The sequence below is a fragment of the Diabrotica virgifera genome, chromosome 5 (genome assembly GCF_917563875.1).
Source record: "Diabrotica virgifera virgifera chromosome 5, PGI_DIABVI_V3a".
NCBI classification, from domain to species: Eukaryota; Metazoa; Arthropoda; class Insecta; order Coleoptera; family Chrysomelidae; genus Diabrotica; species Diabrotica virgifera.
In genome coordinates, this window is record NC_065447.1 from 164,013,029 (window position 1) to 164,035,293 (window position 22,265).

The following is a 22,265-nucleotide window of genomic DNA, read 5'->3' on the forward strand; positions in this document are numbered from 1 at the left end:
GACTGATTCCGCAAGATCAATATTAAAGAAGTGGGAAAAGCCTGAAAACCACAAAACTTTTTTACAATATAATAATTTGAGTGTAATAATACCAACTAATTCTGCAAAATCAATGCATGGTATATTTGACTCAAGTTACTGATGTCAGTTCTCTTGTTAAGTACATTAGAGGTTTTTAATATGAAACACATCTCTAAGAACTGTCTTTTCGACAGGTTGCGTTCATTGCAAAGGATCTTGGCTTCATCAAAGTCCACCTTATGTTTTGTATCTATTGCATGTTGGGCTAAGGCACAAGTTGGTTTTTTCAAATTGATATCACTACGGTGTGAAATTAAACGTGATTTTAAAGCTCGCTTTGTCTGCCCTACATAACATGCGTCACATTCAGCACAAGGTATGTGGTAGACCACATTCACTTGTTCCAAAGGGGACAAGGGTGTTTTAGTCTTAGAGAACAAATTTCTGACTGTTCTTGCGTTCTTAATTGCAATCTTAACAGGAATATTATTATTTTTATATAGTTTAATAAGTTTATCAGTAACCTGAGGAAAATAAGGAAGTGAAGAAAACTGGGAAACAGGAGTCCCAAGATTAGTAGTAGGCAGAATTGTGATGTTAACAGTATTATTCGATATTGATCTAAGTTGGTCACCATTGGGTATGTCGTTCAGAGAAGAACCGTAGCTTTGGGAAAAAAGAAATTTATTGATCAGGGAGGAAGGGTAGGAATTATCTACCAATATACTTCTGAGTAGCAGAAGGGATTCCCTTCGATTAACCGGATGTGTCAACCTATGTAGCCTACAGCTTAAAGCTTTAATAAGATTTATTTTATATTTAAAAGGATGACAAGAATGGTAGTTGAGAAACCTATTGGAGGCCATTGGTTTCCTATACCAACTTGTACAAAGTGTGTTATCTCCACTTCTAGTGACACGCATGTCCAAGAAGGGGATACTATGGTTGTTAGGGTCCTCGAGTTCACATGTGAACTGCAAATGAGGATCAAACCCATTAAAGATGGACAAGGTGGCCTGAGTCTTGTCTGGTGGTAAGGCTAGTAATAGGTCGTCCACATAACGTTTAACAAAAGGAACTTGAAAATCTAAATAACCCAGACGGTCAGAAACTAAATCATCCAAAACATAATTCACTAGGATGGGTGAAATCGAGGAACCCATTGGTGTCCCAAAAATTTGTAAATAAAATTTGTCGTTGAAGACCAAAAAATTAGTGTCAAACACTAATTGGAGCAATTCTGCAAACACTTCCCAGGAAACTGGAGAATTAGGTTGGATAATATTCCAATGATTTCTTAGTGAAGTAAGGACCTAGCCAAGGGAAGGTTAGTAAAAAGTGATACTACATCAAAACTCACCAAAATATAACCATGTGGTAGCTTAAAGTCATTAATAAATTCACTAAATTGAAAAGAGTCAACAATGTTGTAATCATTATTGTAATTATAAGATTTTGACAAGATATCAGTCAAAAATTTTGCAATATGTATGTTAGGTGAATTAATTGAGGAAACAATAGGCCTCATGCTCAATGTGGGCTTGTGAATTTTGGGCAGACAATAAAATCTTGGAGCATAACCATCATAATTATGTAATGACTTAGCTAAAGTTTGATCTATGATCTTAATATTTTTTAAGTGAGTAATGAATTTATTAATTTTGTTAGAAAATTTTGAACAGGGGTTTGAAGTAAGGTTGGTAGTACCTAACGTCATCTAACAATGATTGACTGAGGCTGATATATTGATCTTTATCCATAAGAACAGTGGCATTGCCTTTGTCACTGGTGAGAACGAGAAGATTAGGGTGGGTTTTTAAAAACGATACCGTTTCCCTATAAATCTTATCAATTTCAGATATGGATTGCCTAGGGCGGTTGGTATAATTCAACAGAATGTTATTAGAAGATGACCTTAGGGAAAGAAGATCAGCATTGTCTGCATGAGACAATATATTTTCTACATCTGCAAGGGTCCTACTGATTGAATAATCTTTGAAGGTAGGTTCCAGACCAAATTTAGGGCCCAATGATAATAGCTTTAGAATATTTTGAGGAACATCCACATTAGAAAGATTCTTTATCCAATTAGGATTAAACGGAATTTTGTGGAAGTCTGGTGCACCCAATTTATCAAGCTTACTCTGTAGATGTAAAATAGTTTTTTTATAAACGAAGTTAAATTTCTTGTGTAAAGAGGTCTCAAACCTATCTAACAAAGATGCAGGTAAAGTGTGATCTAAGAAATCAGTGACATTATTTATTTGACCAAAAATGAATTTAATATCTGAATGAACCTTCGATATATGGAAATTAAGTAATCGTGCCCTCACCTGTCTATTAAGAGCCTGGCTCCTGCGTTGGAGTGTGTGATCGTGGGTTCCTGTGGTAGTAGTAAGTATGTTAGAAGTGGTGTCTGTGATAAATCTTGGAATTTTCTTGGTTCTCCTGCACTCTAGAAGGAAAGTTCTTCTTGCTTCAGCTGTAGCCAGTTTTTCGGTCAGATTGGTCCATCTCTTAAGCTTTTTCACTGGTAGTTCCCCATGGATGCGCCTGGTATTAGCGTAAAAACCCTCTGTAACAGAAGACATCATAAAGGAGTACGACCGTCAATTCCAATATAACAAAGGAGCACTCGTAAGTGTAGGGTTTTATCGGTCAAGTGGGTGAAAAAAGAGACAAAGAATTCAGCTACTTCATCTATTTATTGAAGACGTTTCGTCTACTGCTCAGTAGACATCATCAGTTCATCTACAAAAAGAGTGGTATAAGAAACAACATCCAAAAGAGAGGTAAAAAAGCACTAGCGTTACCTTAAAAAGACATGTAGCAAAAGATAAGATGTACATAGTAAAAAAACCTTATCCATGAACCAACGTAATGTAAAAGTATATAACATTTAAGTGTATAGTTAATATTTAAAAAACTTTAGTACAGCCAAAGACAAGACCATGTGGTAACAGTCACATATAAAAAACAAGTGTAAAAAAGCCGGCTTGCTTTTTTAAAGTCAAGAATGAACCAAGAAAAAACCAGATTCACACTTCCAAAAACTTAGTAGTATTTAAACATACTTCATTTTAACTTTAGGTAACATCATTAAATAAGTAGAATGCTAATATGCAACTTTGAAAATTTAAAATTAAATAGTTACCAGCAGGTCATCCGAGCCCAACTGACACACAAAAGAAAATGGAGTTTGAATTATCAGGTGTAAACTGACATCTCGCCAAGAGGCAGGCAACCTTTAAAAAATTTATAACAAAGAGTGACTGACAACTGCAGTGCAGCGCGGTAAAATTTAAATTGATGTAATTAAAACAGTTATATAAGTGTTTAAAAAGTGAAAGTAATATCAAGAAGTAATCAAGGGATGTACCTTATACCTCGTAGACAAGAATCACAGTTTAATTTAAACAAGTGAGGGCACTTCACACAATTATATGGAAAAGTGCCTACGTTAGTACTGGTAATCCAGTTAACTAACTAATATATTAGATAGTGCAACAGTATAACTCCCATATATCGCAGCTCAAAAAGCAAGAAAAAATATGCAATAATTTAAGACAATTTATAAATCAGTTTAGCAAAATGTAATTTAAAATTAATATCAATAATGCAAAATTTTATCATATGGAAAATTTTAAATTGTTCAATCTATTAAGTAAACTGTTATTATCAAAAAAAGTGGGAAAAGCTTGAAAAAACCACCAGAAACTTTTTTACAATAAAATAATTTAAGAGTAATAACGTCGACTGATTCCGCAAGATCAATATTAAAGAAGTGGGAAAAGCCTGAAAACCACAAAACTTTTTTACAATATAATAATTTGAGTGTAATAATACCAACTAATTCTGCAAAATCAATGCCAAGTCCTTACTTCACTAAGAAATCATTGGAATATTATCCAACCTAATTCTCCAGTTTCCTGGGAAGTGTTTGCAGAATTGCTCCAATTAGTGTTTGACACTAATTTTTTGGTCTTCAACGACAAATTTTATTTACAAATTTTTGGGACACCAATGGGTTCCTCGATTTCACCCATCCTAGTGAATTATGTTTTGGATGATTTAGTTTCTGACCGTCTGGGTTATTTAGATTTTCAAGTTCCTTTTGTTAAACGTTATGTGGACGACCTATTACTAGCCTTACCACCAGACAAGACTCAGGCCACCTTGTCCATCTTTAATGGGTTTGATCCTCATTTGCAGTTCACATGTGAACTCGAGGACCCTAACAACCATAGTATCCCCTTCTTGGACATGCGTGTCACTAGAAGTGGAGATAACACACTTTGTACAAGTTGGTATAGGAAACCAATGGCCTCCAATAGGTTTCTCAACTACCATTCTTGTCATCCTTTTAAATATAAAATAAATCTTATTAAAGCTTTAAGCTGTAGGCTACATAGGTTGACACATCCGGTTAATCGAAGGGAATCCCTTCTGCTACTCAGAAGTATATTGGTAGATAATTCCTACCCTTCCTCCCTGATCAATAAATTTCTTTTTTCCCAAAGCTACGGTTCTTCTCTGAACGACATACCCAATGGTGACCAACTTAGATCAATATCGAATAATACTGTTAACATCACAATTCTGCCTACTACTAATCTTGGGACTCCTGTTTCCCAGTTTTCTTCACTTCCTTATTTTCCTCAGGTTACTGATAAACTTATTAAACTATATAAAAATAATAATATTCCTGTTAAGATTGCAATTAAGAACGCAAGAACAGTCAGAAATTTGTTCTCTAAGACTAAAACACCCTTGTCCCCTTTGGAACAAGTGAATGTGGTCTACCACATACCTTGTGCTGAATGTGACGCATGTTATGTAGGGCAGACAAAGCGAGCTTTAAAATCACGTTTAATTTCACACCGTAGTGATATCAATTTGAAAAAACCAACTTGTGCCTTAGCCCAACATGCAATAGATACAAAACATAAGGTGGACTTTGATGAAGCCAAGATCCTTTGCAATGAACGCAACCTGTCGAAAAGACAGTTCTTAGAGATGTGTTTCATATTAAAAACCTCTAATGTACTTAACAAGAGAACTGACATCAGTAACTTGAGTCAAATATACCATGCATTGATTTTGCAGAATTAGTTGGTATTATTACACTCAAATTATTATATTGTAAAAAAGTTTTGTGGTTTTCAGGCTTTTCCCACTTCTTTAATATTGATCTTGCGGAATCAGTCGACGTTATTACTCTTAAATTATTTTATTGTAAAAAAGTTTCTGGTGGTTTTTTCAAGCTTTTCCCACTTTTTTTGATAATAACAGTTTACTTAATAGATTGAACAATTTAAAATTTTCCATATGATAAAATTTTGCATTATTGATATTAATTTTAAATTACATTTTGCTAAACTGATTTATAAATTGTCTTAAATTATTGCATATTTTTTCTTGCTTTTTGAGCTGCGATATATGGGAGTTATACTGTTGCACTATCTAATATATTAGTTAGTTAACTGGATTACCAGTACTAACGTAGGCACTTTTCCATATAATTGTGTGAAGTGCCCTCACTTGTTTAAATTAAACTGTGATTCTTGTCTACGAGGTATAAGGTACATCCCTTGATTACTTCTTGATATTACTTTCACTTTTTAAACACTTATATAACTGTTTTAATTACATCAATTTAAATTTTACCGCGCTGCACTGCAGTTGTCAGTCACTCTTTGTTATAAATTTTTTAAAGGTTGCCTGCCTCTTGGCGAGATGTCAGTTTACACCTGATAATTCAAACTCCATTTTCTTTTGTGTGTCAGTTGGGCTCGGATGACCTGCTGGTAACTATTTAACTTTAAATTTTCAAAGTTGCATATTAGCATTCTACTTATTTAATGATGTTACCTAAAGTTAAAATGAAGTATGTTTAAATACTACTAAGTTTTTGGAAGTGTGAATCTGGTTTTTTCTTGGTTCATTCTTGACTTTAAAAAAGCAAGCCGGCTTTTTTACACTTGTTTTTTATATGTGACTGTTACCACATGGTCTTGTCTTTGGCTGTACTAAAGTTTTTTAAATATTAACTATACACTTAAATGTTATATACTTTTACATTACGTTGGTTCATGGATAAGGTTTTTTTACTATGTACATCTTATCTTTTGCTACATGTCTTTTTAAGGTAACGCTAGTGCTTTTTTACCTCTCTTTTGGATGTTGTTTCTTATACCACTCTTTTTGTAGATGAACTGATGATGTCTACTGAGCAGTAGACGAAACGTCTTCAATAAATAGATGAAGTAGCTGAATTCTTTGTCTCTTTTTTCACCCACTTGACCGATAAAACCCTACACTTACGAGTGCTCCTTTGTTATATATATATATATATATATATATATATATATATATATATATATATAATATATATATATATATATATATATATATATATATATATATATATATATCAAGGAGTACGACTGTATAATATTTAAATGTAAAAAGTGAGTGAGGAGAAAATCTCACTGTAATTGAGGTTATCAGTCAAGGAGAATAAAAAAATGATCAAACTATTTCAATCTTTTTAATAGAATACGTTTCGTGCAGTATTCCTGCACTTCATCAGTTCTAAAATGATTGTGAAGTTAACATAAAGATGTAAAAAACAATGTCATAACAATGGTTTTTGACGTTATAAACTTAGTAGCTAAAAAATACATTAAAATTTCTTATGCTAAAGTAAAAAACCAAAAAAGTCACAAAACTAAAAGTTTCAAAGTTACATTTACAAAAATTGGTTGAACCATGAGGCCAGGAGAAGAAAATAAATTTTTTCCCATTTGATAGAGTTAGAATAATCAATTTAACACAATTATTTGCTGTAATGTGGAAAAGATAAAAAAAACCCAAAAAAGTTTTAGGTAAAAAACAACCGTTGGTTCACAGATAATGATGAAACGGTATGCGACTCTAACAAAATACTGGATGTGTTTTCAATTAAGATTCTCATCCAACCCCCTTCGGTAACCTTCTACGTATAGTATGAAAAGCATAGAGCTAATATTACGAGCACTTTAAAAATGGATGTAAAGCATGTTGTCACAAAAGGCCTCCAAATGAAGAACCTATCGTTTAAAAAATGTCAATACTGTTGAAAAGTAACGGATTTACATTTAAACTGCAGCAAAATAATCTAATCTAATTTGATGGTATCTAGTTTTAGGTGAAATCCATGAACCTAAAATAGGTTAGGATTAATTAAATGTTAGTTATAAAAAAATACTGAATTACTTGCCTCATGATAGTAGGTTACTAACCACCAGACATGGAGTTAGCATGCCATGTTGGAAGCAGAAGTTGGGATGAAATGAAAATAGGAAACTTTCATTACCAAACCAGATATCGGAGGTTCGTAGGTGGGAACTTTTTAGATGAAGTAAAAACATAGGTTTTAGGCCATGCTTTGAACGGAATTATTCATGAACAATAATTTGGAATTTCAATACTGACTGGGATTATGGGTTGTTAAGAAGTAAGGAGTGATATATAATGCTGAGATTGTCTATATCTGTGCGTTTATTCATGGAATCTTTCTCTCTTAATATGTGAGTCATCTCTAAAAAGGTTCTTTTATTAAAATTAGATTCTGCGCCTAAGGATTTGATGTTATCAAAATCTATTTGATGATTCAGTGAAATAGAATGTGAGCTAAGGGCACAAGAATGCTTGTTGCATCTAATATCGCTTCTATGTGACGTCACGCGAGATTTCAAAGTTCTTTTTGTGTGGCCAATATATTTCAAATGACAATCTTTACAAGGGATGTTGTAAACTACATTAGATTTCTCCCAAATATCTATCGGTGTTTTCGTACGAGAAAAAAGATTACCGACTGTTTTACAATTCTTAATACCAATTTTGGTGGATAACGGTTTAAATAATTTCGTAAGTTTCTCAGTTAGATGTGGGAAATAAGGTAAGGAGCAATATCTATGAGGGGACACAGATGTGGATACTTCATCCCTTTGAATTTTGATGTTAACTTGTGGGGAATCGTGAACTCCTCCCAAATTGGAATAGGTCTGGTCAAGTAATGCTCGAGAAGTAGAACAAATGTATCTGTTGATAAAAGAGATTGGATAAGAATTCTCACCCAAAATGGTCTTAAGTAATATACTGGCTTCACTTCTGTAAAGAGGATGTGACAACCTATGTGTCCTTAGGGCTAATCCCTGTACGAGGTTATGTTTGAATCTTTTAGGATGAAAGGAATAATAATTAAGGAAGCGATTGCTAGCAACGCTCTTTCTAAACCATTTGGTTCTTAGGATGTTGTCAGTACCTCGTACAACTAACATGTCCAGGAAGGGAATGGTGTTGTTCTCCTCCATCTCACATGTAAATTGTAAGTGGGGATTATATTCATTAAAAACGGAAAGGGTGTTCAAAATCTGATCAGTGGGTACAGCCAGGATCAAGTCGTCCACATATCTCTTCACAAAAGGAATGTTGTAATCTAGAAGACTGAGTCTGTCTAAAATCAAGTCATCTAAGACAAAACCAACCAACAGGGGAGAAATAGAAGATCCCATTGGAGTACCAAAGATTTGTAGATAAAATTTGTCATTGTAGACGAAATAGTTGGTATCAAAAACTAGTTTAAGAAGTTCCACAAAGGTTTCCCACCCAAAAGGACAATGGGGTTGGATTTGGTTCCAATGGTTATGTAAGGAGGAAAGGACTACAGGTAAAGGTAGGTTAGTGAAAAGGGACACCACATCAAAACTTACTATTTGAAACCCTATAGGTAGTTGGAAGTTATTGATGAATTCACTGAATTTAAACGAGTCTGAAATATTGAATTCGTTGTTGTGATCATATGATGTTGAAAGTATATTGGCCAAAAATTTAGCAATATTACAGTTGGGAGAGTTGATTGATGATACTATGGGACGCATGGATAGTTGAGGTTTGTGAATTTTGTGGAAATCTAGGAGCGATACCATTATAATGGTATCGCTCCTAGATTTTACTGTTTGCCAAAAATTCACAAACCTCAACTATCCATGCGTCCCATAGTATCATCAATCAACTCTCCCAACTGTAATATTGCTAAATTTTTGGCCAATATACTTTCAACATCATATGATCACAACAACGAATTCAATATTTCAGACTCGTTTAAATTCAGTGAATTCATCAATAACTTCCAACTACCTATAGGGTTTCAAATAGTAAGTTTTGATGTGGTGTCCCTTTTCACTAACCTACCTTTACCTGTAGTCCTTTCCTCCTTACATAACCATTGGAACCAAATCCAACCCCATTGTCCTTTTGGGTGGGAAACCTTTGTGGAACTTCTTAAACTAGTTTTTGATACCAACTATTTCGTCTACAATGACAAATTTTATCTACAAATCTTTGGTACTCCAATGGGATCTTCTATTTCTCCCCTGTTGGTTGGTTTTGTCTTAGATGACTTGATTTTAGACAGACTCAGTCTTCTAGATTACAACCAGGGCCGGATTAAGGCACGGGCCAACTGGGCCGCGGCCCAGGGCGGCAAAATTTTGGGGCGGCGGATTTGAGAAAAAAAAAGTGTAATTATTTTTGATTGATTATAAAGCTTTATTATCGATTATCAAGACCAGTGAACCTGAGCATTAAATATTAAAAAACTATTTTATTGTTTATTATTTATTTATAACGCGACACTCTGCGCGGTGTAATGTGTCGCAGTACACTACGCTACGCCACTCTATCCAAGTGAGTCGAAGGGGCGAGGCGGCAGTCTGTATCGTACGCTACGCACGGGAAATTTAGTTGTGGGATCGTAGTAGTTGCTAGCATTGGCTGATGGCAGGCGTCTTGTCGCCTTGCCGCTTCCCTCCCCCCACCAACTCCATCACCGCCACGCGCCATTGTCATTCGGTTGTCTGGTCTCAACTCCACGTACTGCAGTCTGTCTAACTGTTTAGGTTTAACGTTTTTGTAATTTGTTTTGAGCGGAGTAACATTTTGAAATTGTAACTTGTGAGGTAAGAAATATTTATTTGTTTATAGTAATGGTAATGTAAGTTAATATAGACCGCGCTCTAGCGGTCGCAATTTTTGACCGATTTTCTTCAAATTCGGCACACGCACACACTTTCCTTTTTGCAATATCTCGGCTAAGTTATTTAGCCAAAAGAATCCCATAACATTTACCCCCTTTTTGGGGGGGTTTTACCCCAAAATTTTGGTTTTTGGGGCCCGTATGGGAAAAATTCTTCTTTATGTTTTAAATTCGTGTAGAGCATATTTTTCTGAAAATGTTAAGGCAAATTTCGATTTTCTAGCTAATTCCGTTCTCTATAAGGAAAAATGTAATTCGGCATGTTGCCATACGTATAGGTTTCACAATGAGTTGAATAAGTAATGGAAGGAAATTCGCTTCCCTCATTTTTTCGCTTCATTTTTCCTGTCGTATCGTACTACAGTTTTGAATTATACAGATATTCTTTTTTTTACAGTCAGACCTTTACTTCCGATGTCATTGATGCTATAACAAGCAGCTGTACAAATGGATGGACGCAAACGGCTCAGTGGGTGGCAATACAAAAAAGTAGCCGAAGAGAAGAAAAAAAAATTGACAGAAGTTGTAAATAAAACTGCGAAGCTTGATACATTTTTTACAAGAAGTAACCTACCAGTGCCACCAGAACCAGTGCTTTTAGAAAGTGTCAAAGAATTTTGTGAAGTAGAACTAGAAGTATGTTCCATATTAACGCCTTCAGCTTCAACAGCTTCAGCATCAGTGCCTTCAGCTTTAACATCAACCCCTCCAGCTTCAGCATCAGCCCCTTCAGCTTCAACATCAACCCCTTTAGCTTCAGCATCAGCCCCTCCGGTTTCAACATCAACCCCTTCAGCTTCAGCATCAACCCCTTCAGCTTCACCCTCAACCCCTTCAGCATCAGCACCTTCAGCTTCGTCATGTGTTGATACTGACAAGATCAAACCAGCTATATCCGAATTAACTTTTGTTGTTGACGAGATTGAAGATCAATTAACAGTCTCTGAACCTGACTCTTCTGTCCATTTGAAACCAAATTATGATCCTGCTTTATGGATAGTGAATGAAGAGACGCGGGAATATTTTGTTAAAAATGGATGGAATCAAAATAAAGATTGCGATTTTAAAAAATCTGAAAGGCAATATCCAGACAGGAAAAGAGTGTTGGCTAAATGGCTATTCGACAGAAAACTTGCAAATGGCGAAATTGTAAATAGAGATTTCTTGATTTACTCACCAAGTTTAGGCTCTTTGTTCTGTGGTCCATGCAAATTGTTTAGTTCGACCTCTACTCAGTTTACTGAAAATGGGTTCAGTGATTGGAAACATGCATCAGCGAGAATAAAAGAGCATGAAAACTCGCACGTTCACTACAATAGTGTAATAGTATACAAACAAAGAGCAGAAGCAGCCGGGAGGATCGATAAGCTTCTACAAAACCAAGTGGAAGAAGAAATAAGGTATTGGAAGGCAGTTCTCCAGAGAGTGGTGGCCGTAATAAAAAAACTTGCCTCGCGTGGTCTTGCCTTTAGGGGGACTGACGAAAAATTTGGTTCTTTTTCAAATGGCAACTATATGATGTGCTTGGAGCTGATTGCCGAATTTGATCCATTTTTGAAAGCACACATTGAAAAATATGGGAAAGCGGGTAAAGGCAAACAGTCATACCTATCATCAACCATTTGTGAAGAACTCATCGAAATAATGGCAAAAACCGTTATTGATACAATTTTGAATGATGCTAAGAAAAGCAAGTACTATTCTATAATAGTAGATTCCACCCCTGATGTAACACACATTGATCAATTGTCTTTCATATTAAGGTATGTGAATGAATTGGGAATCCCTGAAGAACATTTTGTTGAATTTATGAAAAATCAAGGTCATACAGGTGAAGAACTAGTGAACTCAGTGCTTTCTTTCCTACAGTCGAAAGGATTGGACATACAAAACTGTAGGGGACAGTCCTATGACAACGCGTCAAATATGTCAGGAATGTACTCGGGGTTGCAGGCAAGACTTAAAGAAAAGAATCCCTTGATATTTTATGTGCCTTGTTCAGCGCATTCACTAAATTTAGTGGGATCAAGCGCAGCAGAATGCTGTTCTCTTGCAAAACATTTCTTTGATCTCTTGCAAGGATTGTACAATTTTTTCTCGTCTTCTACGCACAGGTGGAATCTTCTTCTGTCAAATTTCACGGCCACAGGAAAGGACAAGAACACGTCGTTGAAGTCTCTCAGTGTTACAAGATGGTCTGCAAGGGAAGAAGCTTGCAAAAGCCTTAATAAAGACTACAAACCCATGGTCAAGACGCTGATAGACATGACTTCAAGCAATCATGAAAACAAACAGACACAATCCAAAGCCAAAGGGTTGTTGCGAAAACTAATGTCTCTAGAAACATGTTTCATGGCAGCCCTTTGGGGAGATGTACTTCAAAAATTTAATTCAGTCAGTGAAAAGATCCAGGCTGAAAATATGACCGTGGACAGCGTTGTAATCCTGTACAACTCACTCACAGAGTATGTGATGAACATGAAAGACATGTTTACCCACTATAAGAAAGAGGGCGAAAAAAAACTGCAAATTGCGCAAGGTGAAATGAGACAGAACGATGAGCCAGAACTTCCACAAGAGACGCAGCCGCAGGTGCAGCAAGATTTTGATCGCCCAAAAAGAAAGGCGAAAAGAAAGAGGTTCTTTGATGAATCTTCAGAAGAAGATGAAGAAAGAACTTATGATGAGGATGATGACATTAGGGGAAATTGTCTTCAACAAAGTTATGACATCATCGTGGAAACACTTCAGTTTCAGTTAGACAAAAGGATCTCTGTGTACACAGACTTCGTTGCAAAGTTTTCATTTCTAACAAAATTAAAGACTCTAACTACCGAAGAAATTACTGCTAACGCGACGTCTTTGCAGAAAATCTATATTGAAGACATTGAAGAGTCAGAGTTTATATGCGAGTGCATCCATCTGAAAGGACTTCTGATCCGAGGAAACTACAAAGAAGCCGAAAAAGACTTTTCACTATCAAACTTGTACAGATTTTTGATAGAAAAAAATCTACAGGACTTGTTTCCCAACGTGGCTATTGGTTTGAAAATGTTTTTGACAACTCCTGCTACAAACTGTTCTGCTGAGAGATCGTTTTCGACCTTGAAAAGAGTAAAAAACTATCTGCGTTCAACAGTGACTCAAGAACGACTCGTCAGCCTGGCTGTTTTAGCCATAGAACATGAACTGACAACAAAACTCGATTTCAGTGCAGTTGTTGATGATTTTTCCAATGCACGTGCAAGAAAGAAGAAGTTTTAAGTTATATTTACTTTAACAAAGCTAATTTAGTGAGTAAGTTATTTGTTTGGATATGTGATTTGTATGCTCTGAACAGTTATATTTCGATGTTGTATATATTTGTTATTATCCTATATTCAATACAGAAATTATCATTTATTTTGCAGTCTTACTCTGTACACCTTTTACTAATTTTAGCCCCTTCCTAACTGTCCTGTTTTTGCCCATAAATCGACAGCAATGACCGATTATGGCTCAAAGCCTGCGGGCACATTCACAGGTGAGCCGTCGCCGAGTAACGAAGCCGAATTTTCACTTCACTCCAAATCAATCATTCTCAGCCAAAATAGTCATAAAACTATAAAAGAATTGTTGAGTTTGGGAATTACGAGCTGCATGATGTTTCACAAAATAATATCAACAACGATTTTATTTACTATTATTGTAATCTTAAGTAATGGAATATCACGGTTGTAGAAAATGGTTTCGTAATTAACGGAGTTTTGTCAAATAGTTTATTTTAATTAATAAAACGCAATTTTAGGACATAGTTTCTTGTTTTCATCATGAGAGGTACTAAAACCATTACAATATCAAGAGACAGTTGAGCGCTGGAAAATGTCCCAAAATGCGTTATTTTGCCTCTAAATTTCAATTTTTTTCGGGGGGGGGCCCCGGACCCCCCCCCCCGGTGTTGCACCCCCGCTAGGGCGGCAGGCAGACCTCTGGCCCATGGGCGGCAAAAGTGTTAATCCGGCCCTGATTACAACATTCCTTTTGTGAAGAGATATGTGGACGACTTGATCCTGGCTGTACCCACTGATCAGATTTTGAACACCCTTTCCGTTTTTAATGAATATAATCCCCACTTACAATTTACATGTGAGATGGAGGAGAACAACACCATTCCCTTCCTGGACATGTTAGTTGTACGAGGTACTGACAACATCCTAAGAACCAAATGGTTTAGAAAGAGCGTTGCTAGCAATCGCTTCCTTAATTATTATTCCTTTCATCCTAAAAGATTCAAACATAACCTCGTACAGGGATTAGCCCTAAGGACACATAGGTTGTCACATCCTCTTTACAGAAGTGAAGCCAGTATATTACTTAAGACCATTTTGGGTGAGAATTCTTATCCAATCTCTCTTATCAATAGATACATTTGTTCTACTTCTCGAGCATTACTTGACCAGACCTATTCCAATTTGGGAGGAGTTCACGATTCCCCACAAGTTAACATCGAAATTCAAAGGGATGAAGTATCCACATCTGTGTCCCCTCATAGATATTGCTCCTTACCTTATTTCCCACATCTAACTGAGAAACTTACGAAATTATTTAAACCGTTATCCACCAAAATTGGTATTAAGAATTGTAAAACAGTCGGTAATCTTTTTTCTCGTACGAAAACACCGATAGATATTTGGGAGAAATCTAATGTAGTTTACAACATCCCTTGTAAAGATTGTCATTTGAAATATATTGGCCACACAAAAAGAACTTTGAAATCTCGCGTGACGTCACATAGAAGCGATATTAGATGCAACAAGCATTCTTGTGCCCTTAGCTCACATTCTATTTCACTGAATCATCAAATAGATTTTGATAACATCAAATCCTTAGGCTCAGAATCTAATTTTTATAAAAGAACCTTTTTAGAGATGACTCACATATTAAGAGAGAAAGATTCCATGAATAAACGCACAGATATAGACAATCTCAGCATTATATATCACTCCTTACTTCTTAACAACCCATAATCCCAGTCAGTATTGAAATTCCAAATTATTGTTCATGAATAATTCCGTTCAAAGCATGGCCTAAAACCTATGTTTTTACTTCATCTAAAAAGTTCCCACCTACGAACCTCCGATATCTGGTTTGGTAATGAAAGTTTCCTATTTTCATTTCATCCCAACTTCTGCTTCCAACATGGCATGCTAACTCCATGTCTGGTGGTTAGTAACCTACTATCATGAGGCAAGTAATTCAGTATTTTTTTATAACTAACATTTAATTAATCCTAACCTATTTTAGGTTCATGGATTTCACCTAAAACTAGATACCATCAAATTAGATTAGATTATTTTGCTGCAGTTTAAATGTAAATCCGTTACTTTTCAACAGTATTGACATTTTTTAAACGATAGGTTCTTCATTTGGAGGCCTTTTGTGACAACATGCTTTACATCCATTTTTAAAGTGCTCGTAATATTAGCTCTATGCTTTTCATACTATACGTAGAAGGTTACCGAAGGGGGTTGGATGAGAATCTTAATTGAAAACACATCCAGTATTTTGTTAGAGTCGCATACCGTTTCATCATTATCTGTGAACCAACGGTTGTTTTTTACCTAAAACTTTTTTGGGTTTTTTTTATCTTTTCCACATTACAGCAAATAATTGTGTTAAATTGATTATTCTAACTCTATCAAATGGGAAAAAATTTATTTTCTTCTCCTGGCCTCATGGTTCAACCAATTTTTGTAAATGTAACTTTAAAACTTTTAGTTTTGTGACTTTTTTGGTTTTTTACTTTAGCATAAGAAATTTTAATGTATTTTTTAGCTACTAAGTTTATAACGTCAAAAACCATTGTTATGACATTGTTTTTTACATCTTTATGTTAACTTCACAATCATTTTAGAACTGATGAAGTGCAGGAATACTGCACGAAACGTATTCTATTAAAAATATTGAAATAGTTTGATCATTTTTTTAATTCTCCTTGACTGATAACCTCAATTACAGTGAGATTTTCTCCTCACTCACTTTTTACATTTAAATATTATACAGTCGTACTCCTTGATATGTCTTTTTTAGGAGGTTTTTTCCACAACATCAGATTGGAATATGGAGATAACAATGTCATATCTTTAAAACAGTGGTCCAAATTATGTCACAAATTAGCGAAACTTGAGGCTAGAAGACTTTTCTTGTTGGAATGCCGGAGAAGAAAGCAAACAACTACTTTTATTCAAAACCAGATTGATAGATTAGTTAACACAACCTTCAGAGCAACCAGAGGTTCCGTTAGACGCAGGGTAGACAACTTTGAATCTCAGGTGAGGGTGCGACTCCTTAATATTTCTATTCACTCAGTTCATCATGACATTAAAACCACACCCAACGAATTCAGTCTATTACTTCCTGTCTTAGGAACTCACTTCCTGCCCATATCATCAATAATTTTGATCGTCGACTGCTCAATCAATTTAATTTTACTGTTAACAAATCACTTGAAACACTTCAAAAAAAGATTGCCAATCTTGGTATCACTCCATTTTCCAAAATTAAACATCAACAGAAATGGTTAAAAAATCTTACTGATATTGATCTTCCTCCTAATGTCTCAAAATTACTGCCTCTTGGTCCAAAATTTGGTTTAGCTCCAACTCTCAAGGATTATTCAATTTGTAACCTTTTATCAGATGTCGAAAATATTTTAACAGATTCTGATTCCCCAGATCTCATTCAATTAAGATCATCAGCCAATAATATTATACTAAACTATACCAATGCTCCAAAAAAATCAGTCAGAAATAGATCGGGTTTACATTGAAACAAAAACTTTTTTAAAGGATCACCCTGAATTATTAGTTCTTTTGAGTGACAAGGGAAATACCACCGTACTCATGTAGAGAGATCAGTACATGGAGTTAAGCCAATCACTCTTAAATGATGATCAATATTATAGATCATTACCAAGAAACCCTACCATCACTTTTACATCTAAGATCAATAAGCACATTTCTAATTTAAAAAGATCTAATATAATTACAGATGTTGTAGCCAAAGCCCTCAACAATTATAATGGTATCGCTCCTAGATTTTACTGTTTGCCAAAAATTCACAAACCTCAACTATCCATGCGTCCCATAGTATCATCAATCAACTCTCCCAACTGTAATATTGCTAAATTTTTGGCCAATATACTTTCAACATGATCACAACAACGAATTCAATATTTCAGACTCGTTTAAATTCAGTGAATTCATCAATAACTTCCAACTACCTATAGGGTTTCAAATAGTAAGTTTTGATGTGGTGTCCCTTTTCACTAACCTACCTTTACCTGTAGTCCTTTCCTCCTTACATAACCATTGGAACCAAATCCAACCCCATTGTCCTTTTGGGTGGGAAACCTTTGTGGAACTTCTTAAACTAGTTTTTGATACCAACTATTTCGTCTACAATGACAAATTTTATCTACAAATCTTTGGTACTCCAATGGGATCTTCTATTTCTCCCCTGTTGGTTGGTTTTGTCTTAGATGACTTGATTTTAGACAGACTCAGTCTTCTAGATTACAACATTCCTTTTGTGAAGAGATATGTGGACGACTTGATCCTGGCTGTACCCACTGATCAGATTTTGAACACCCTTTCCGTTTTTAATGAATATAATCCCCACTTACAATTTACATGTGAGATGGAGGAGAACAACACCATTCCCTTCCTGGACATGTTAGTTGTACGAGGTACTGACAACATCCTAAGAACCAAATGGTTTAGAAAGAGCGTTGCTAGCAATCGCTTCCTTAATTATTATTCCTTTCATCCTAAAAGATTCAAACATAACCTCGTACAGGGATTAGCCCTAAGGACACATAGGTTGTCACATCCTCTTTACAGAAGTGAAGCCAGTATATTACTTAAGACCATTTTGGGTGAGAATTCTTATCCAATCTCTCTTATCAATAGATACATTTGTTCTACTTCTCGAGCATTACTTGACCAGACCTATTCCAATTTGGGAGGAGTTCACGATTCCCCACAAGTTAACATCGAAATTCAAAGGGATGAAGTATCCACATCTGTGTCCCCTCATAGATATTGCTCCTTACCTTATTTCCCACATCTAACTGAGAAACTTACGAAATTATTTAAACCGTTATCCACCAAAATTGGTATTAAGAATTGTAAAACAGTCGGTAATCTTTTTTCTCGTACGAAAACACCGATAGATATTTGGGAGAAATCTAATGTAGTTTACAACATCCCTTGTAAAGATTGTCATTTGAAATATATTGGCCACACAAAAAGAACTTTGAAATCTCGCGTGACGTCACATAGAAGCGATATTAGATGCAACAAGCATTCTTGTGCCCTTAGCTCACATTCTATTTCACTGAATCATCAAATAGATTTTGATAACATCAAATCCTTAGGCTCAGAATCTAATTTTTATAAAAGAACCTTTTTAGAGATGACTCACATATTAAGAGAGAAAGATTCCATGAATAAACGCACAGATATAGACAATCTCAGCATTATATATCACTCCTTACTTCTTAACAACCCATAATCCCAGTCAGTATTGAAATTCCAAATTATTGTTCATGAATAATTCCGTTCAAAGCATGGCCTAAAACCTATGTTTTTACTTCATCTAAAAAGTTCCCACCTACGAACCTCCGATATCTGGTTTGGTAATGAAAGTTTCCTATTTTCATTTCATCCCAACTTCTGCTTCCCACATGGCATGCTAACTCCATGTCTGGTGGTTAGTAACCTACTATCATGAGGCAAGTAATTCAGTATTTTTTTATAACTAACATTTAATTAATCCTAACCTATTTTAGGTTCATGGAATTCACCTAAAACTAGATACCATCAAATTAGATTAGATTATTTTGCTGCAGTTTAAATGTAAATCCGTTACTTTTCAACAGTATTGACATTTTTTAAACGATAGGTTCTTCATTTGGAGGCCTTTTGTGACAACATGCTTTACATCCATTTTTAAAGTGCTCGTAATATTAGCTCTATGCTTTTCATACTATACGTAGAAGGTTACCGAAGGGGGTTGGATGAGAATCTTAATTGAAAACACATCCAGTATTTTGTTAGAGTCGCATACCGTTTCATCATTATCTGTGAACCAACGGTTGTTTTTTACCTAAAACTTTTTTGGGTTTTTTTATCTTTTCCACATTACAGCAAATAATTGTGTTAAATTGATTATTCTAACTCTATCAAATGGGAAAAAATTTATTTTCTTCTCCTGGCCTCATGGTTCAACCAATTTTTGTAAATGTAACTTTGAAACTTTTAGTTTTGTGACTTTTTTTGGTTTTTTACTTTAGCATAAGAAATTTTAATGTATTTTTTAGCTACTAAGTTTATAACGTCAAAAAACCATTGTTATGACATTGTTTTTTACATCTTTATGTTAACTTCACAATCATTTTAGAACTGATGAAGTGCAGGAATACTGCACGAAACGTATTCTATTAAAAAGATTGAAATAGTTTGATCATTTTTTTAATTCTCCTTGACTGATAACCTCAATTACAGTGAGATTTTCTCCTCACTCTCTTTTTACATCTATATATATATATATATATATATATATATATATATATATATATATATATATATATATATATATATATATATATATATATATATATATATTGATGTGATCTTGATTATTGATATGAGATAATATTCTTATATGTCATTTAATTTAATCAATGCATTAATCATAATCTAATTAATTTACCAGATCACATATCAATATGTTTTCAATCTCAGGGCGAATTATAAAATTAATTACTTACTCTCGTGGCTTCTAAATATTTCTCAATGGTTCCTAATCGGGATAGGAAAGAAAAGAGTAAAATAATACACACATATGGGTTACAATTATAATCAAAATATTGTTTATTTTATTTAAATGGCAATCACTGCTTAATATTTGCTAGATCTTATTATTCTTAAACATAACATTTACACATGGGAATCTTATTTCCTTTTGGTTTCCAATTGAAAGTTTTTATTAACATTTAAATATTATGATTTATTAGCAACAATTCTATTTAAGTTTGATGAAGCTTTTCTGATATTATTGATTATGTTCTTCAATTTTAAATGTGGTATTTAATACGAAAAACCCATACATTCATGTCCAAACAAATGAGACTGACCTTTTTCTGGTGAACTGAGAATGTCTTCACACAAGACCCGTTTCCTGCTATCCTCGGCTGCGATCAATACCTCGTCCTGGCTTTCAGTAATGTTCTCCTTTGAAAACTAGCTCGTATAGCTCTCGTTCATGCTTCTGTCGTGATGCTGTATTCTACCTTTTTCGAAACTGCAACCAGCTACCGGGACACTCTTGGCTCAAGGAGGTTCTTTTACTCTCAACCTGGCCTACCTCTCGTTCCACGATAGATACTCCACACTCACAGAACTACACCGGCTTTCTCACTCTCCGTACACTACCGTCTACTACTGGACTTCACTTCTCGACAGCTCAAAACATTCTAAAATTACTTTCTACTATTTACAAAATTTAATGACCTATTATCTACTTCAACTGAGTCTTATTTAGCATAGGCTAATGATCGAACCTTCCGCGAACAACGATAATGACCTATTATCTATTTCAACTGAGTATTATTAAGCATAGGCTAATGATCGAACCTTCCGCGAACAACGATAATGGTACGCGCCATTCACTTTGTTTATTCTAAGCGCATTTTCCCGAGTTTCGTTTAATCACTTCTTAAAATTAAATATAACAATTTGTTGTATACAGGTTGTTCTAAATTTATATGCCCGTGGTTGAGAAAATTGAAAATATTTTATATTAAATTGAATCCTGTCTATAATTATCAAAATTTAATTTTCATATCAAATAGAAATATAACAAATCCCCGCCTTGTATTCGATAAAATTTATCTGCATTTTTAAATAAATTTTCTCGAGGCAAAACCAACTCCCTGTATATTTCCTTACTTTAATCTACGTCTTATACCCCTTCTTCTTGTATTACTCTAATTAGTCCCACCTGTAGAGTAATTGTTTCCTTATTTTCAGTGTCCTCATCCTGTGTTAGAGTGTCGGCTATTATGTTGTCTTTCCCTTTTTCCCATATCAATCTTCTGTCTTTTCCCTCAGATTTTTCACATACTTTTACCGTGCATTCTGCATCCTCGTTTTCATATGCCTCCTCTTCAAATGCCACTGTTTCGATCACATCTTTTTCGCTTTCATTTGTTAGCTTTATTTCTTCTTCTCCTGAGCTCATCTCTTCTTTTGAGGAATCCCAGTTGTCTTTTGCTTTTGATACTCTCAATTTTTCTTCTTCTGGGCTCAACTCTTCTTTTGAGGAGCCACAGGTTTCATTTTCTTTTGTCTTTTTCTGACTTTTTCTCCCTTTTCTTCTTTGTCCTTGCTTCGTTGCCAAATTCATTTCCACTGTTTGTTCTTTACCTGATTCGTCCGTATTTTGTTTCTTCTGTTCCTTGTCCTGTTCTTCTTCTTTTTCTTCTGTTAGATTCATCGTATTATTTTTCAAATCTATCACTACATGTTTTTCTGCCAATTCGTCAACTCCTACTATCATGTCATGAGACATGTTTGGCATTATTACACATTGTAGTGCATACATCTTCTTACCCAGTCGTACCATTACTCGTATGCCTTCATTTATAGTTGCCAATGTCCGTTTGTTTGCGCCCACTAAATTTACCCTAGGTATTTTGTAAATTAAATTTGTTAAGTTAACTTCTTCTATTAGTTTTCTGTTGTCCAATGTTATTTCAGATCCAGTGTCTATCATAATTTTAATTGGTTTCTCGTTGATAAATCCATCCACAAATTTTAAATTAACTCCATTTTTCTTTTCGTTGTTTCCTGCCAATTTAATAAACTCCTTGGGGTGACAAAAGATTCCTGTTTGATTTTTGGTTTTTAGTGAGCGCCGTCGTGAAAAGACGCCGGTTGCTCATCGTTGTTTATATTTTCGTCATAATGTCTCTCTCCGTCATATTCATCTGTCTGGGTATTATTTACTTCTCTTCTATTTTCTCTTGGTCTGTCGGAGCTGTTTCGGTTTTCTCGATATCCCTGTTCATTTTGTCTACCATTATTTCTGTTTTCTTGATTTGAGCGTGTGGTGTTTCTAT

General features: G+C 34.9%; 1 protein-coding gene across 1 annotated transcript; it reads left to right on the forward strand.

Annotated features, from left to right (window-relative positions):
* Nucleotides 1–9,579: 9,579 nt before the first annotated feature.
* LOC126885519 (zinc finger MYM-type protein 1-like) lies at nucleotides 9,580–18,977 on the forward strand. Its single transcript, XM_050652099.1, has 5 exons — nucleotides 9,580–10,025; nucleotides 10,500–12,055; nucleotides 13,544–13,625; nucleotides 16,172–16,413; nucleotides 18,933–18,977. Exons 2-5 carry the CDS (start codon nucleotides 10,550–10,552, stop codon nucleotides 18,975–18,977), a joined length of 1,875 nt encoding a protein of 624 aa, XP_050508056.1. The 5' UTR covers nucleotides 9,580–10,025; nucleotides 10,500–10,549.
* Nucleotides 18,978–22,265: the final 3,288 nt, after the last annotated feature.

Excerpts from the sequence above, each read along its gene's own strand:
- LOC126885519 (XM_050652099.1), top strand. The coding sequence starts at position 10,550 with ATGGATGGACGCAAACGGCTCAGTGGGTGGCAATACAAAAAAGTAGCC. Across the intron at positions 12,056-13,543 it reads GAATGTACTCGGGGTTGCAG|CCCCTTCCTAACTGTCCTGT; the intron begins GCAAGACTTAAA and ends TACTAATTTTAG. Across the intron at positions 16,414-18,932 it reads TAGACAACTTTGAATCTCAG|GTTCATGGAATTCACCTAAA; the intron begins GTGAGGGTGCGA and ends AACCTATTTTAG.